We start from the raw sequence: 18,194 nt of genomic DNA on the forward strand, positions 1-18,194 counted from the left end.
TTTTAAAACACTTTTCACCCAATATTCACTCTGCAAATACATACGCCCAAACACACGCCACGCCCCTGGGGGCAGTTGGAAAATGAGGAGAAGAGATGGCCGGGCCTAAAAAAAATATATATGTTCCTTGAGCCACTTTGGGCTGCCAAAACTTTGCTCAAGCCACACTTGTTATTATTGCTACGGGGGATGCTGGGAAAAAATATAAAAAAAAGGTGCAGGGTCAAAGTTGAAAACCCTTTATCGAGTCCTGCGGGTGGAAAAGGAGGGTGTGAGGTATCTGAAGGGATTTGCCTGCTCATCGATTATGAAAAGTTAACTAAAGGTCAGGGCTCTCTGGGGACAGACAGACAGAGCTCTGTGGAAAAAGGTAAGCTGATCTTTAAAGCCACTTTGTCGGTTTTTAAAACTGTTCCACACTGTGTCCATTATGCTGGCATATTTTCCCTTTCTGTAGTTTTTACGATTTTTTGTTTTGTTTTTCAAGTTCCACGTATTTAAACAGACATTGACTGGACTGATTTGCAATTTTTTCCAATTGGATTGGCACGCCTACACCCACCACCCCACGCCCAACGCCGACTGCCTCCTATTGAGTGGGCCTACGCATATTATTGGATTCGGCAATTTTCGCAATACCGCTTGGCCATTACAAAATTGGTTTAGATTCTGTTACCGTTTGGTCTGTTCAGCTGCAGTTTCCTTTTGGCCGTTTCGGCCCAATACCCGTGAATGCGGTCTTTTTTCTGCGGTGTTGGACGTGGAAATACATTCGTGATTAGTTCCCTTGGTGCGTTTGAAACATTTTTAGAATAATGCGAAATCCCATTGCCTTGGCTCTCTTGCATTTTGCGGCCTGCGTGCTGAAAGTTCCTGCCGTGGTCGCTTTTTTTTTTTGTTGTTGGTTTTCGAAACCACCAACACCCAGTGGCCTTTTTCCTGAGGTAGATGGGAGGATGATGGACAGCCAAGTGGGTGTTTCTATAATATTTTATCTTGGCCAAAACTGCGCAGAGCCAGTTCCCTGAGGGTTCTGGGTTTGTTGGAATTTGTAGGTAAAAGCTATGAAAAATATTGTTGAAATTAATATTTTGTTCAATTATTTTAAGGGTAACTTCCCCTTACCTGTTTTTAGCAGGGAAATATTCAACATATGAAGCCAACATATCAAAAACTTTAGGACCATTCAAAAGGATAACTAGAGGAAAGCAAACATTTAATAATATGTGTATGTTTTCTATGCTTTTAATGAAAATTTCAAGCTAGGGTAAGCTATAGTTGACTTCCTAATTCAGATTGAGTTTTCCGAATTCTGGAAAGTGCTTTGTCACAGCGAAAAACTTTCTTAGCCGTGGTTGGTTTTCGCCTCTTTTTTTGGGATTTTACTTTGTCATTAATTTGACGCACAATGAATCGGCAGTTGGCAGGTTGTTCAGTTGTTCAGTTCTTCGGTTTTTCACATGTATTTCCCAGATTACAGAACGAAGGCTTTCAGTTTAATTTGCGGGAAAAGCATCGCAGCAAGTTTCTAAATTGTTGGGAGCTGGAACGCCGCTTAGCTGGTTGACAACTAAGCTTTAAAATTAATTACACTTTTTCACTTTCGAATCCATCACATGAAAATCCCCGAAAAGTGGAACCCACTCGATCCTGCCACGCGCTCCGACAATTTGCTTACTAGCCCATAAAACTGTATGGAAATAAAATATCAAAACAGCTTCGGGGCGCTCAAATAGCCACATAAAAGCACTGAGCTCCGTGAACGCGCTTTGCATGCAAAACGCTTGACTAACTTGGCCAACAACGAGCTGTTATACGCGCCAACAGGGACTGTGTATAACAATGTTCTAAAAACGATTCTTTCCCCTCGTTCTGCATTATTTTATATACATTTCTTTATTTTTTGGGGAGCAGCTGCGGCTTTCGCGTTTGCCTTTGGCTTATCATTTTTTATCGGCCGGCAGGACAAAGACTTGACCTTCCCAGCAAGTTTGTCGCTCTGCTCATTAGGACTTAAATTGCTTTTCCCGTCTGCATGTTTGTTGTGGCACTGAAAAAAACAGGATGTTTGTTCAAAACTTATGTTAAGAGCAACATATTACAAGACTGGATTGTCAGTGTAATGATTAATCAATAAAGTTTTTAACAAGAATAAGCCTTGCCCTTAAAATTGTCCAATAATTCTATCAAACTAATCTTATAAAAATAATTTATTATCAGTGTATTTCGACCGCGATTATTGGGCTTACTGGACGTATTGTCATTATGGTTATGGCATTGGGAACGCTTATCGATGCAAATGACAAGCGGCTGGACAACTTTGGCAACTTCCCCCGCATTTATATTTCCCGGAACAAGGTTGACTTGACCTGGATCATGGGATTTTTCGTTTGTTTTGTTTTCGGCAAAGGGACAGGACTCGCGGGTCACTGCTGTTGAAGGCGGTACAATATAAAAATAAGTCGTAATAAACAAGGACGATGAAATCGCTCCATTCGACGAGTGCAGCGAAAGGTTGCACAAAGGCTGATGATAAAATATTGCGCTTTCTTTATGACAATTTATCAAGGAATTCCTGTTAGACTAAAACTTTGTTGCTGAAAGCGCAATGAAAAGAACAGAATCGCCGTGGAGTAATGGAATGAAGCAAAGTAAAAAGCAATTTGGGTCAAGTTCCACGGACGCGGTCGGTGAGAAATATAGAGTATGATGGGTAACGGAATAGATGCCACCGATAGTAGGACAGTTAATTTAAATAACAAAATCTCGAGACCATTTCGAGTTCAGCGCGGAAATAGCCCCGAACTTCAATTTGTTACTCGACCAAGAGCAAATGCCAACGTTTTCACAGCAGTGAGGAGTAACCACAACCGCAATAACAATGTCAAATCAAATTTCGTCTAACGCTCAAAGGAAAAACAAATCAAGCCAACTAACAGGACATGGAGTACTCTCGGAACCACAAACATCATTTCCACATGGAAACTAGTCGAGTATGGCATATTATTACAGCTCTTTTTTTTTGTTTTTCCACCGCAGGCAAAAATCAGGAAAAAACTACTTGACAGGAGGGGGCCAAAATAGAAACACGAATATAAACCAAAATTGACAGGTGCCTGGTACAAGGATATCGGTTGGATGGGTGGCATTTTTGGTGAGGAGGCGGTTCAATCAATGAACAATTCCTGGTTGTCCTAAATACACTTGTTGCTTGGTCAATCACATCTGCTTTCTTTATAGTATTTATTGTTTTTAGAGGCTCTGACAGCCTTTGAGTAATACAAATTATAAGGGCCAATCAAGGTCTGAAAGTTTAAGAGCTTATCCCTAAATTGTACATTTCCGTGGAATGGTGCACCCTTTTTAAATACTTTCCAAATGCCAGGCTATTCGTTACCATCGAAATCTGTCCCACCCAGCTCAGCTCCTAAGTGGATTGGTTTTGCCGTGCTACCTTAGTGGAAAGTTTTTGTTGGCCATCGTCACGATAAAATCTATGGTATGGTAGTTTATTTATCCTAAATGCAACCGGTAAGCACTTTTCAACGTAAGGCCCTTGCCTACCCGGCTAACATGGTAAAATACCCAAGTGCTGAAAAGCAGCTTTTGTCGTGTAATCGAGAACTTAAACATTTAAGAAGTGGCTGGGGCTCTAATCCGACAGACGGGCCATCAATTTCAATCTGCATTCGTCTATTTTTGGGCGCATGTAAGCACCTGACATTGTTTGGGGGATCGGAATACTCAGGGTTTTGCTTTCAGGGATAACGATTTTGATGAATGTTTTTGCCCGTTGCCCGAACAACAAACACGAGAGCCTCCTAAAAAAAAGAAAAGATGGTCACAAACAAACAAACAAGCTGGTCATAGAGCAAGAAGCCAGCGTGTGTAGAGAATTATCCCGACGAGGAAGCGAACAAAAAACCTATCAAAACAAACGATAATGTTGCTATCCCCAATCCAGAATCCACAATCCCCCGTACCCATCAGTGTCGACCCGGGTTGGGTTTGATGATGAGCTGGATACGGATAATAAGGATGTCGATACCATTAGGAGATATACGGGCGATTCCCCCTCTCGTCGATGATGTGTTGATTGCCCTCCGCTAGGGCAAGTCGATTGGTCAGACGGCAGTAAAATCCGGCGGGAATAAGAATCGAAGCAATTCCAACTGCATGCGTGGATATAGAAATCAAATTAAATCACGTTTAAATAGGGTAACAAAGTGGCCAGTAAAGACAGAATTTTATGAAGTTTGCCAGATTAAAGGTTGTGTTTTTCCATTAATTCCGCCTTTTCTTTTTTTATAATCGAAAAAGACATTTATCCGATCAATTTCCATTTCGATTTGAAGTCCGATTCAAACATTTACGAAAATTTGCTAATTAACGTTAATTAGCCGAATTTGTGTACTTTGTCGCAAAAGGAAGTTTTAAGCTCTTGGGGCATTTTAATGTCAGTGATTGTTCGAGATATTCTCTTTGGATGCTTCTTGTTATTTCGGAGATCCTTTGGCCATTCACCGACCATTTTCATTCATCGCAGCTCATTAGGCCGAGCAATGTGTTGCCTGCTTTTCGGGGCAAAAGCAAATTAAACAGCCCAAACGATGGCGGAGGCCTTCATCCTCTATTCATCTTCGTTTCATTATGTTCCTTGGAAGTCGGAGATAACCTAGCACCTCACCAGTGACGGGGGCTTTATTGACAAATTTATTTATTAACATTCGAGTTCATTAAACCAAAAATTTGCTGCCAGGGAACGGGAACAGCAGCTTGGCTCAAGTCAGCTCAGCTGGCTTTCACACGCTTGGCTGGAAGTTTTCGGCCAAACGCATAAATCACTCGCCCGTCTATAGACCAACCTTCCTCCTGCCGTCCCCCTGTCTTAACTTTTGTGGCCCTCAATTTTTCGGGACGGGTCTATCATTTCTGGTTTCCTTCTCATTGCGCGGCGCAAAAGTTTGCATCGAGGTCTCCCGGCTACAAAGTAGTTTTTAAAGCTTTTCCAAAAATTCTTTGTTGTCAGAAAAGTGGGAAAGTGGAAAGCCAGAGGAGCAGGATGAGGCTGTGGCTAAAGCAAAACAACAATATCAACACAAGCAGTGCGCTTAATCCATAAAGATTTATTTGCCGGGCTGTAGGACAAACAGATTTGCCTCGTTTTCTTCTCGATTGGCTAAAAGTTTTTTAATTAAATTTCCACCAAATGGTGTATGTTTGTTTGTATCTGTAGGATGAATATGTTAAAGTTTTATTCACTCAAGATGGCCTTAATAATCTAATTAAAGAAGTCCCGGTCTGTCATCCTGTTCGTGTGACTTTCCAAAATTTAAGTTTAATTTGATGGAGGAAAAGGTGGTGGCGATGGCTCCCATCCGTGCTGTCCCCCATGGAATTTTCAATTAGTTTTTGTTCGCTTAATTGCAATTTTATATAACGCGCTTTAATAATACATAATACTGCGCGTAGGGCCATAAAATGACATTTTTTGGCTAAAAGCAAAATGTTGTAACTGTAATGCAATTCATTCTTCAACAACTATTCGCTGTGAGATTTAAATTAAAATCGACCTGATAGGGTTGCTCCAGTGAGGTAATTGTTAGTTCCTTGGAATTATTTTAAACCTTGGTTCAATGCAGTTCCTTGGAGACTTCACGCTCCGGGCTCCTGCTTATTGAATTGAGCACCTGAGTACAGGTTAATTGAAGTGGTTTGGCTATAATCAATGATAATTATGGCTCCTTCGCTTACACATATCCAAATCACATTTGAATAATTGGCTAACTTATGGCGAGGAGCATAAGGCCAGAAATGCGGATCTGAAATTCATCCGGGGGCGTCCTGGATCCTTGGCAGATGTGTATAATTGGAGAGCCATTATTTGTATAATGGACAATGCAGACATACACAGGATACATGAATGGACAAATTAATGGATTCATGTCCGAATATGAATGCGTGCAATTAAATGAGGAATGTTCAATGCAGTTGCTAACATGTTGCAACTGCAACATGTAAATGATATATTTTTGGATTGATTATGTGATGTGATTGATGAATTGTTTTGTAATTAAGTCCATGAATTGTTACACCACAAAGAAAATATTTTGTTTCTAAAACGATTTTATCTATACTACTATTTATGGTAATGAGGAATTAAAGCAAAACCATTTGATTGAATTTTACGCCAAAATTTGGCAGCAATTGAGCTGATTACACTCGATATGATTGGCAAATTGTTGCGTTTCATTACGGCTGATTAAACATTTACCTAATTGCCCAAAATGGCTTTGTAATATTAAAACATGTGCTATCATTTATTCAATTATTGAAATTGATTTTAATAAGGGAATGTGTATTTAGGGATTAGGATAAGAAACTCTCTCCAATTTATAATTTCCTGATATGGAACATCAAAAGAATATATTTTGATACTAAATTTTATTTTGATAATTAATTTTATATTGAAAATTAAAAAAAAAATAAATTAAAAGAGAGAAAATTAAAATAATTGTAAATTTTACTTCCAGACATGATATTTTTCTATTGAAAAATGTAACTAGAAATCATATTTCAAGAGAGCTTTGTCCCAAAACTCGGTTTTGGCACTAGCTTAAAATGAGCTTTTCCAAGTGGATCTTATGTTAAAACGAAATGCTACTACAATTCTAACTGTTCTAAATACTTAATAGAGTCTTATGTCAATATCTAAGCTCATCTGCTTAATATTACTGCCAACGCATTTATGCATAACAAAAATGCCATTCATCCTGCTGAAAACCAAAAACTTTCATCCACTTTTTAGTGAATAGTTTAGCTATTTCAAAACCGATCCAAAAAATGAATACCATTTATGAATTAGGACTTTAATGCCCTTTGATGTGAATCAAAATATGGGAACAATGGTACAATCAAATTTTCGATCAACTTTTCGCTAAAATCATGATTACGAAAATTACGAAAAATGGGTCAAAAATTTTGTTGCCGGGTTTTGATTGTAAATGTTGCTACTCGGTGTCCTAAGATCGGGAAGGTATAACATTTGTGGATCTGCCAATTATTAGCCAAGTTATGAATATTTTTCCATTACAAAAAGTGAAAAATTGGATCAGCCTATTTCATATTTTTTTCGTTGGCCAAAAAAGAAGCTCTTTATTCACTTTTTAGTCAATATTTTAGCTATTTCGAAACCTATCTGAAAACTGAATACCATTTATGAATCAGGACTCTAATGCGCTTTGATCTGCATCAAAGTTTAGAAAACATGGTACAAAAAAGTTTTCGATCAAATTTTCGCTAAAATCATTATGGTACCCCTTTGAAAAATTTCGAAAAATGGGTCAAAAATTTTGCTGCCAGATTTTGATTGAATGTGATGCTCCTCGGAGTTCTAAGATCGGGAAGGTATACCATTTGTGGATCTGCCAATTATTAGCCAAGTTATACAGTTTTTAAATTACGAAAAGTAAAATCTGATAATGTTACCATCCCTATCGCTACTATCGCTCTATCGTTAACTAATAAATAATTAATTTTTGGATTAAAATTCATGGTTTTATTATTTTAAATTATGCAATGCACTTGCACAGTAGGGAAATATGCTGATGGCCCATTCAATTTTTTTAATGAGGCGAAAAATCAACACCAGAACAAGAGTTAGCATTCAAATGATTTGAAAATAAACCCCTGCATCGCTTTTAACTAAAAAGAAAATAACACAACGCTTCAACAGCTGCATTAAAGCAACATATTGAGTATCATTTGATTTACATAAACATTTTGACATTTGTGATTAAACAGCTCTTAGCTGATTACTTAGGGAGGTGGTTACTAATTAGAGGAAAATAATCAAATAGATTAAAATCAAATAAAATTTAAGGTTAAAGAAATATTTGCTTATTGCATCAAAATTGCATTTCAAGCCCAGCCATCGAGAGGCATGTCAACTGCCATGCGAGTTGAAATCTATTAGTCGTCGACTGACAGTTAATAACGTGTCAACTCAGAGCTAGCCGGCAGATATATTCGCACAAGAGCACAATTATTGACCCTGGGCCAGATTTGCGAGCCGAGAGCACTGAATTTCAGACACATAGTTAGCAAGTGAAAGGTGTCCGAGTACGTGATATTCGTACTTGGCCAAAATCACCACAAGCGCCATCGGCCACAAACCGAATTGATGTTTGGATTTCGGGTTCTCTGATTTTGAGAAGCACATAAGCAGCTTATGCAAAATACTAAAATACCCAAAACGTTCAAACTGTGAACAATTTAATATCGAACGTATCACTTACCCGGTGGTTTTGCAGGGCAAGCGGCCAGAATAAACAAAAACATTCCTAAACCTGTTTTTTCTCTGTGACGCATCGAGGGAATTTACCATTCGAACTTCCCCCGATTCCCTGGACCAAAATATTGATCCATTTCGGGTCACAAATAATTGGATGACTGCGGTTGTTTTATAATTAGCATCGAATCGGAATACACAAATTAGAGTGTTTTCTGGGAGAGTATCGAGTATGGCTGATGTATCGACAAATTACATTTATCAGTGTCGATTCCGGCCAATTGTTTCTCCGATTTTATCTTGAATGCGTTGCAACACCTTGTCGCCTTATCAGACGTTATCTATAAGGAGAAAACTCATCGTAATTGGTAAGAAAGTTCGTCGAGCTCGGTTTTGGACCTCATTTGTTACTGTCAATCGGACTTGTTAAATGGTGATTCTCGTTCGGAGTTGATTCAGTACTCAACAACCCGCTGAAAAGTTAATTAATGTATCTGTTTTAAGACAACTGACTATCTAAATCGCTCAGGTCGGCAGTGTTTGGCGTTCATTACACTTCCTTGATATGCAAACAAGTTCAAGTGAGCGGTCTTGAACACTTGAAAAAATTCACCATTATTGTTCAAAATATTTTGCATAGCAAAGCGTTTCTGCATAGAAAACTATTTAACAATTTAAAACTAGTTATTCCAAATTAATCTTTACCAGTTTAGGTGTGCAGCTTAATTATCAGCTTGGGTTGCTTCACATGAATCAGTGAGCAAGTCAAGAAACCGTCAACACTGCGTATGATTAATTGTAATTAGAAGATACATTTCTGGCAACTGGAGATGCCATCCCAGGTGGCTAACCGCAGAACTGTGGTGAACTTGGCATTAAAAATAAGGCCCTGACACGCCCACACTGTCGTCACGTTTCTTGTAAGTTTGTTCAAGGGAATTGCAATAAAATACCGATATTGGAATATTGGAAAAAAAATATTAAACATTTGAAATGTCGGAATTATGCAAATCCATCGTCATCAAGCCGAGAGCGTACAGCTCAAACCTGTTGCTGCCGAGCTGTCGCATTCGATTCATTTCCATTCCAATTCATATTTAGAAGTTCGCCGTCCGAGATTTTAGTTTAGTTTTAATTGCGCTCGAAAACGGTTGAGTTCCCCAGCGACTCCAAGTTTGTCCGACTTGTTTTAAAACCGCGTGCCCGTCTTGATGTAAATAAAATAAACAATAAATAAAACCAGATATCACCACGTTTGGGCATCAACGTCAAGACCAGGGAAGAGCTGGGTTCTCAGTGTAAACTGTACTTGAAAAGAACAAGAAGCCTGCAGGTAAATCTTTGTGAAACAGTGTATATTTTTAAAGAACACCGATACTTTATTATACCGTCTCATTATTGTGGTTTTCTGTAACATATCAATACGTATCGATGGTGGTTATTGTCAATATTTGCAGCAGGCATGCCAAGTTAATTAAATTAAAAAGCTCGCCAGAAAAGTTAATTAAAAGTCATAAATGCAACCATAAAGAAGACGCGTTTCTTCCATCAAATACAAAAAAGTAAATAAATGAACAACAATTTATCAGACAGGTGTAAAATATTTGTGCAAGGAGCCGAAAATTAATTGAAATAAAAAAGTTAAAATGAACAAAGAACAGAACAGAAGAGCAGAAACAATCGTTGTCCAATGAATACCTTAATACTGAGCTTAAATTAATAATTTCTCCACAGAGCAGAAGTCGTTGATCGATCCTTCGCTGTTAATTAACCGCTGCGGATTTCATGTCCTTGTTTTCTTGATGCTCAACGAATTAATCCGGGCTGCCATGAAAAGTTTCTGAATATTCCATCGTGGGGTATTCCATTTTCATTAAATATGTAACTGCAGAATCAAAGTGAATGCAAATAAATACACAATGTCCTTCCTGTTATAAGTTTCACTTACAACTGGTGAATTTTAAATTGTTCTCAAGAAATTGAATCAATAATATCATTTAAAAATATGTGAATGAAACATTATGCAGCTGTCCTTTCATAAGAAGGGTTGCTGTTAAAGCCAGTATTTTCTGCATTTCCTTATCCTTGTTTTTTGAGTTTATTAACATTCTTTGCGGAAGCGTGAAATTGTATAAAAAGTAGAAAAAAGGAATATATGTGGAAGCTGTAGTGCATTCCGGGGAGAAAGTAGGCCAAAAGTGGGTGGCAAGGTGGAGGAGTAGGTGGCTTCTACTCATTACTGTTGCAGCCAATTGTCGTTGGGCAAACCGTGTCGCTTCTGCCAACGAACCGAACTTTCCCTCATCAGCGCTTTCATCGTGCAGCATGTGGCAAATATTTATATTATGCTTTCGTATATTAAATAAATTATGGAGAACGAAAATGTCAGTCGTGGAGGGCTGCTGCTCAGTTGGCATAAATTACATTTGCAAACTAGATGGAGTCATAATATCGTGTTTAACTTGCCCAGCGAAACGTGAGTGTGCCCCGGATAGGGGGAGTATACCAAACCAAACTGTACTGGAAATCGTTGAGAAAATTGCATCATCAAAAGCTAGCACAACTTCCCACACTTGGCCATGCAGTTCATGTTGATTATCGCATATTTTATCATTAATCCAGAACCCGACCCTTCGATTCAAAAGGAGGAGCAGACTGAGCTTGGCTGACATTTTCATTCACTATTCCATTACCGTATTTATGGTTGTCTATTGGCCAGGCTAACACATTGCCAATATTGGCATTTGGCTGCCATTTGAATGGGGGTCATTGGTAGTTGCGGAGGGCGGCGTTCAAGCAAATGCATTGATAATTAGCTATGATTTCTGCACACCCAGAAATCACTTTCAAATCACTTTAGCTTAATTAAAGTTTAAAATCTCTGAATAATTTGAAATAATTATTCGACTTCGTTCTGTTTCAACCACTAGTTATGGTTAGCACTTTAGAGATCCAATCACAAATAAATATTTATGTGAAAAAGGGAAATTATTAAAGAAATTATTATGAAAAAAATAAACACATTCAATCTGCACCATATTTCCAAAACGAGGAAGCACTTACTCTCGATTGCAGAGCTAAGCACGAGCCCTCAAACACAACAGCCGGAAAAGTGGAAAATCGAGGACATCCAACAAGTGCAGAAAGCGCATAAAGTGCAGTTACTGAGCGGAATACGCAAAACGCATAACGCACACACATGCACTAAGGCGCAAGCGGAAACAGGAAGAGGGCGGCAAAGCGGAAATAAGCGGCAAACACAATGCCCCAAAGGGCTCGTCCCAACGCGGAGGACAGTGAATGAAAATTTAAAGATTTCCGCGATTGAAGGTCTGACGGGTTGACATTAAGCCCCACCAGAAAGTTATTGGCCACATCATCAGACCATGCATGTGAGAGTGGTTTGGTGCGGCCACTTCATTTCCGTTTCCTAGCGCTTTCACAGTTATGAGCTCCACACCTGCCCTTACCACCAGATGCTTTTACTTTTGATGTTTTGTACATTGTTGCTGCAGCTGTTTGGCTATAAAGCGGGAAAATTAGTTGGGGCACGCAAAAGTTTTCAGTCAGTTGCATAAATGTGGCCACAAAGTTGCATCTGCTGCCGTATCTGCATCGAAAGTCATGCTCCAGCTCTTTAGTTTTCCCTGAATAGTGCCAATTATAACTTGCATATTTATTAACCATTTCTCGTTTATCTCTGAGAGTCCTGACCATCAATCAATTTGATAGATGGATTCCCTTGAATCCTTATCATTGATTAGAAACTGAGCAACTACCGCTCTCTTGGTTATTTCTCTTAGTCTGTTCAGGCAATGTTGGCTAAAAGAGGGAAATTTTAACAGCCGTCTGTTAGCCTGTAGCCGGCGGAATCACAGCATCCGAATGGAAGTGCTGATATTAAAGTAAAAGTAAAAATGATTTGATTGAACTGGGTCGGATATATTTTTGGTGGAGCTCACTCCGCCACAACCACACACTCCTCCGCCCCACCCGCTGTTATTATTGTCATTTTTATTGGCCCCGAACTTCCGCTGGAGTAATGAAAACGTTTACGTTTGCATTACGGCATTGCACAGTGGTTGAAATGGACCATTTAATATTTATAACTTTGACGTACTCGCCGGAATTAGCTTTATTTTGTTTTACCATAATTTTATTTGCCAGAGCAAAAGTATTTAATTTAAACACAGCTTTGCAGCTTATATAATTGAAAACAATCACTGCTCTTATGAAATTCAATGATTACTAGTTGAAAGCAAAAATATTTGCAGAGGCAAAGAAACTTTCGGGTTATGCAAATGGGATAAGCACTGCATTGTAATTTCACTGAATAAATGAATTCGAAGTGATTCAACTAATTTAATATTTTCAGAGACTGCAAAGCGAACAAAACGCCGGCAATCCAACTAGATGCCACATGTCGGGCTATAAAGCATGCTCCTTTTTGGCCCTGAAGTGAGCCATAAAAATATTTTCCATCCTGAGGCGTCGTTCACTCCAAGATTTATCTTCACTTTGCTGCGCCTGGGCATTAATACTGTATTTTATTTTCAAGCAAGTGGTCAGCTAGATATGTATATATTTAGTTTCATATCTTTTTTTATCCTTTTCTTGGAGGTGCTTCCTAGGAAAAACTTATCGCCGCAGTTTCATTTTCATTTGCACTTGCTTTGTTGCGATGCTGCGGTGTAGGAACAAAGTTTTCTGGGCACAAAAGTTTTTGACATCCTTTGGATGCACTGCATTGTTAAGTCCTTTGAGGATGTCATAAAAGCCAGGTTGTATGCCAAATGCCAAAGCTACGACACAGCGTACCAACTGGAAAGAAAATCAAATAGCTGATGGTATCTGAGTTCACACGTTTGACGAAGAATCAAAGATTCAAGTCGGTCAATTGTTCGAACGGATCTATTGTTCCATTGCCCATCAAAGGGTAATGGGAATTGGAATCGGTCCAAGGTGCTCCTCGTATCACTTTAGTAAATGTTTCTATTCAGACTGTTTAAAAAAGTGTTTTCGATAATTTGTTCTTGGCATGCGGCCATATATTTACAAACCTTTTCCCTGGTAACAGGAAGTGAAAGCGAAGGGAATTGGAAAATTACTCCCCTAAGCCTAACCTCTAACCCACTATATGGCCACTCATCTGGCCATTTTGCCTGGCTTGCTGCCTAATTAACAGGCAAAACTCCAGGCTCGCCGGCTACATAATTGATCTAAAGTTAATTGCGAGACATTAATGCCTGACGAGGGCAACATGTGCGGCTAAGTGCCAAGTTATTTTGGCCAGGAGGCTGTTGTATTTATTTGCTCTGTGTCAGCGCCATAAGTCAATCTTTTCGTTTGGCCCACATACGGACATTCCGAACCCAATTTTTTTTTTTCGGGGGGCAGTGATTGATTAGTGTGTAGGAGGCGAAGGTAAATGTGTGTGGAGTTGTTGCTCCTTTATTTTTTGTATATTTCGGGACGACAGGCAAATGTGTAAACAAGAACCTCAACATATGCCAGAGTCGATTTATCAAATCTAAACAAATGTAAAACAAAGTTGAGGGATACAAATTGAAGTTTCGAATGAGATTTATGTCCTAGCGAATATATATGCTGTGCATATACAGATTCAATTGAGGGAAAACCGTAACACTTTTGGAGGCCCTTCTAGTTGACTGATAGACCCACCGACCGACCGACTGTCATTTTTGGGGCAATAATTTAACTAAATTACTGGTCAACCAGCCAGGAGGAACATAAAACATGAAACAGAATTCAAGCCTCAACAAAATCATTGTTATCAGGCCGAGTCCAGTGGACTCTTTCGCATTTTATATAAAGCCCGAATGGCCTTTAACGAGCCAACGTCATGTCCTGGGGCTTTGCTTTATATTTTGTTTAATGCCGGAGTCCGGGCCGAGAGTGTAAAGGGGGCAGAGCGGGGGAGTTGTGCATAAAAAACAAATGGCCAGCCATTTGGGTTGCGCCCATTTTGATGATTATGCCAGATTTTCATTTAGATGATGAACGATGATGCTCTCGTTGACCCGACATTAGGTAAAATTCTCTATTGCCTCCAAACACCTCCTCTATCTTGTATTTTGCCACTCATATGGGCTGTCAACTAGCCATTTAAAGTACATTCTCTTTCAGGAATGTGACTGTAATGAAGCCAGCCGCACGGCATGTTGGCCCACACTGCGTATGATTAATGTTTAAGTGTGGGGTTGTAATGGCTTTTAATGTGATTTACAGCTCCGATTTCGCTGATGCTATTACAATCATTGACTGGTCTAATGACTCAACCAACTTTCGGCAATTAATTTCGCGGAACGCCTCAAGGTATTCAAAATCAATTTACACTTCCAGCCAGTGTTGATGCCACCAAAGGAGGCCCACAACGCTTCTAAAACGATTTTGTGTACCGCCAGCGATTTACATTACATCAAGACAAGAGCCGCGAGGCGGAATGGGATGTGTAGCCACTCAGAAGTTGGCAAACAAACCTTTAACTTTGTATCAAAGGTGTAAGATTTCATAAAGTGTCGTTGGCGTTGCCGAAAATCAAATGCAAACAAAGTCACAGAATCGCTTTCCATCCATCCCCGTTTTTTGGGCGTAGACGGGCATAAATTGTCGGCTGGCAGACGGAGTTCGTGCTGTGAGGCAGCCTAAAGGATTATAAGTTGGCGAAAATGTCCTTGAGCCCCGAGCCCATTTGGATGTGTGGGCGTTTTGTGTGTCTTGGGCGAATGGGCGTGGCAGCGGCATCGGCATCGGGAATAGGCTTACTGCCGGAATGCGAATAAAGAAACTGAACCCCAAAAAGCTCCGAGAATGTATGGCCTAGACGGAAAGCGATATGAATAAATTAAAGCTGATCCTGTGAAGTTCAGCAAGTTGAGCATCTGAAACGGCAGGACGCCCCATTTGGAGGCCTCTGAATGGTCTAACAATTGGCATTTGAAAGACGAATTCGAAATAAATCCCAGGCTCTTGTCATGTAGTCAAAATTTGAATGCAACCTACAAACTGCAATTCCAATTAGGAATTCAAAGGTTTTGTCTGCGTAAGTTCCATAATCGAGTTCGAAAATCCTATGGGAGCAAGCATCCAGCAGAGTGCGATGTTTGTCAGGTGGTTCATTGTTCATTTTCAATTTTTGACCGTAATACTCCCACCAAAAAAACACAGTTGAAACTGCAACCTGGCTTGATGCTGCAAAGCAAATACTAAACAATGAAATTCATTTGCTTTATAGGATTCTCCCCCGCTATCGTTCTACGTTTAAAAGCCAAGGATGGTTTACCCAATTGATGCATCGGATGGCAACAACGAAGAACTGGCCCTCGAGGGTCAGGGAAATGGCAGTGGCACCAGGAACTCGAACATCAATGGCCACTCGACTGGGGCCACAACTGACATCGGCCCAAATGGGGATAACAAAGTCAGTCAGCGTCAATACGAGCCGCGAGAGAGATTCATTATAACCAAAAACGTGGTTGTGATAGGCCTGGCCTTCATGATACACTTCACGGCCTTCCACGGGACGTCCAACCTGCAGAGTTCGGTGAATGCGGACAAGGCACTGGGCACCACCACCCTGGCCGTCATCTACGGATCGCTGATACTGTCCAATATCTTTCTGCCCATGACGGTGATAAGGTGAGTGATTTCAATTTTAATTAAAAAGTAATAAGCCATTAAATTCGAATACCACTCAAACATTAACCGCTCTTCGTATAATTATTGAACTTTTGTTGCTTGTTTGTTTTTGGATCTCCTGAGAGGCTAAAACTCATTTTCAAACGTGTGGCGTGCCATAAAAGTTTGTTGATTGTCTGGCGGCGTTTTTTATGGTGTTTTTATGCAGATGTGACAACATCCAACACCGAGAGCGCAGTCAGCAGACGCATTTGGCTGTAAAAATGTCAACAGGAAGTCCTTGGATTAGAACCTTTCTCCCAGCTCCCCTTTGACTTACCCCATCCCTCATTTGAATTCCGTTTCCAAAACCTATTCCCAGTATATCCCATTCCGTGGGTGGCAGCCATCTGACATTTAAACAAATCGCTAATTTATAGCAACCGTCGCCTCACTTGGCTTATTCGAGGCACGAACTGCTGGCTCAGGCAACTTTAATCAGTTAACTCGATTTATTTAGATTTATGGCCCAGGGGACCGAAATAAATGACCGCCTGCTAAGCATGTGCCACTTGCCACTTGCCTCCAGCTTTCAGCCTCCTACTCCTACTCCTAGCCGTCATCCTAACTTTTCTGTGTTTTTTAATCAACAGTTGGTTCGGCTGTCGACTGACCATGGCCTTGGCCCTCTTCGCCTATATGCCGTATATAGCCGCCCAGTTCTATCCCCGGTTCGAGACCCTCATACCGGCCGCCCTGATGGTGGGCTTTGGTGGCGGACCGCTGTGGTGCTCCAAGTGTACCTACCTCTCCACCGTCTCCGAGGCCCTCACCCAGGTCCGGGGCAACAAGTCCCGGAAGGATGTCAACACTGTCAAGTTCTTCGGCCTGTTCTTCATCTTCTACCAGATGGCCCAGGTTTGGGGCAATCTGATCTCCTCCTCGGTCCTCACTCTAAGTGCCCCGGCCACTCAATCACCGGCCAATGAAACTGCCTTGGAACTGGAGCGCAGCAGGGTGGCCGAGCTGTGTGGCGCTCGTTTCTGCCCCGGAGTGGGAGCCGAGGCGAATCCCAATTTGGTGCCTCCCGCCCCCGAGCAGATCCAACTCCTGAACTCTATCTTCCTTGCGTGCATGGCCGCGGCTGTTGTCATGATGATCTTCGGTGTTAGTTCCCTTAAGCGGTGAGTATCTTGGTAGAGGAAGTAAATGTTAGCTTATTAAAATATCATTATTGTTCTCAGCTATGGCGTCAAACGTGGTGACACTGGCGATGGCCTCTCTGGCTTGAAACTGCTCACAGTGACCATTAACCTTCTCCGGAAGCGTCGCCAAATCTTGATGCTACCAATAACAATGTTCATCGGGCTGGAGGAGGCATTTCTGGCAGTGGACTTCACCCGCTCCTTCGTGGCCTGCGGCTGGGGCATCTCGAGAATAGGCTTCGCCATGATTTGCTTTGGAGTGGCGAACGCAGTGGCGGCCGGAATAGCGGGGGCGCTGGTGGAGCGCATCGGTCGAGTCACCCTGGCCGGACTCTGTGCTGTCCTAAATCTCTGCCTGCTCACCTACATGTACCACTGGGAGGCACGAGAGGGCGACTATCTACGCTACTGCACCTTTGCGGCCATTTGGGGCATCTGCGATGGAGTCTGGCTGGTTGTGGTTAATGGTAAGTGGCCTAAAAGCTCACGTATAAACTTGGCTCAAACGCAAATCTTTGCAGCTTTCTATGGTATCCTGTTTCCGAACCACCTGATTGCCGCTTATAGCAACTTCCGGTTGTGGGAAAGCACTGGTTCGGTTATTGGCTATGTCATCAGCTCGCAGCTTTGTACATCCACGAAACTGGTTATCTTGATGGCCGTAATGCTTGTTGGCTGTATAGGGTAGGTTTCAGGTCTTATACCCATTCCGTACCCCTCTTTTTAAGATGTAAATTATATTTTCAGCTATGGCCTTATCGAGTACCGCGTTTGGCAGAAGCAAAAGAACCTGGAAGCCATGCTAAGCGACTAAGACTAACAGACTATGCCCCATCATCTTGCCATTTAAGCCTTGTTCTAAAGTTTACTGAAAAAATGCAAGTTTCTACACTTCTCACAAGTGTTTCCCGTTGTGATATTGCCAATAAGACAATAATATGTAAGCCATTTCCCAAGTGACAATAAAACCATTTTTGTTTTAATTTTTTAAATAGTAGTTTTTTTATTACAATCATTTAAATATTTTTTCAATTGTAGCTGTTTTGTATTTTGTTTTTGCT

At 40.7% G+C, this 18,194-nt stretch overlaps 1 protein-coding gene across 1 annotated transcript; it reads left to right on the plus strand.

Moving 5' to 3' along the window:
- Positions 1–9,402: 9,402 nt before the first annotated feature.
- On the plus strand, positions 9,403–18,125 carry LOC6495440 (UNC93-like protein). Its single transcript, XM_001958816.4, has 6 exons — positions 9,403–9,623; positions 15,546–15,949; positions 16,582–17,112; positions 17,173–17,600; positions 17,655–17,817; positions 17,881–18,125. The coding sequence occupies exons 2-6, from the start codon at positions 15,585–15,587 to the stop codon at positions 17,945–17,947; spliced, it is 1,554 nt and encodes a 517-aa protein (XP_001958852.1). The 5' UTR covers positions 9,403–9,623; positions 15,546–15,584; the 3' UTR covers positions 17,948–18,125.
- The last annotated feature ends 69 nt before the right edge of the window (positions 18,126–18,194 follow it).

This window comes from Drosophila ananassae, chromosome 3L, assembly GCF_017639315.1.
Source record: "Drosophila ananassae strain 14024-0371.13 chromosome 3L, ASM1763931v2, whole genome shotgun sequence".
Classification (NCBI taxonomy): domain Eukaryota; kingdom Metazoa; phylum Arthropoda; class Insecta; order Diptera; family Drosophilidae; genus Drosophila; species Drosophila ananassae.

What these genes read in the sequence shown, in the direction of transcription:
- LOC6495440 (XM_001958816.4), top strand. Translation starts at nt 15,585, where the DNA reads ATGGTTTACCCAATTGATGCATCGGATGGCAACAACGAAGAACTGGCC. An exon ending in GGTGTTAGTTCCCTTAAGCG is followed by an intron (nt 17,113 to 17,172) that starts GTGAGTATCTTG and finishes TATTGTTCTCAG; the next exon opens with CTATGGCGTCAAACGTGGTG. An exon ending in CTGGCTGGTTGTGGTTAATG is followed by an intron (nt 17,601 to 17,654) that starts GTAAGTGGCCTA and finishes AAATCTTTGCAG; the next exon opens with CTTTCTATGGTATCCTGTTT.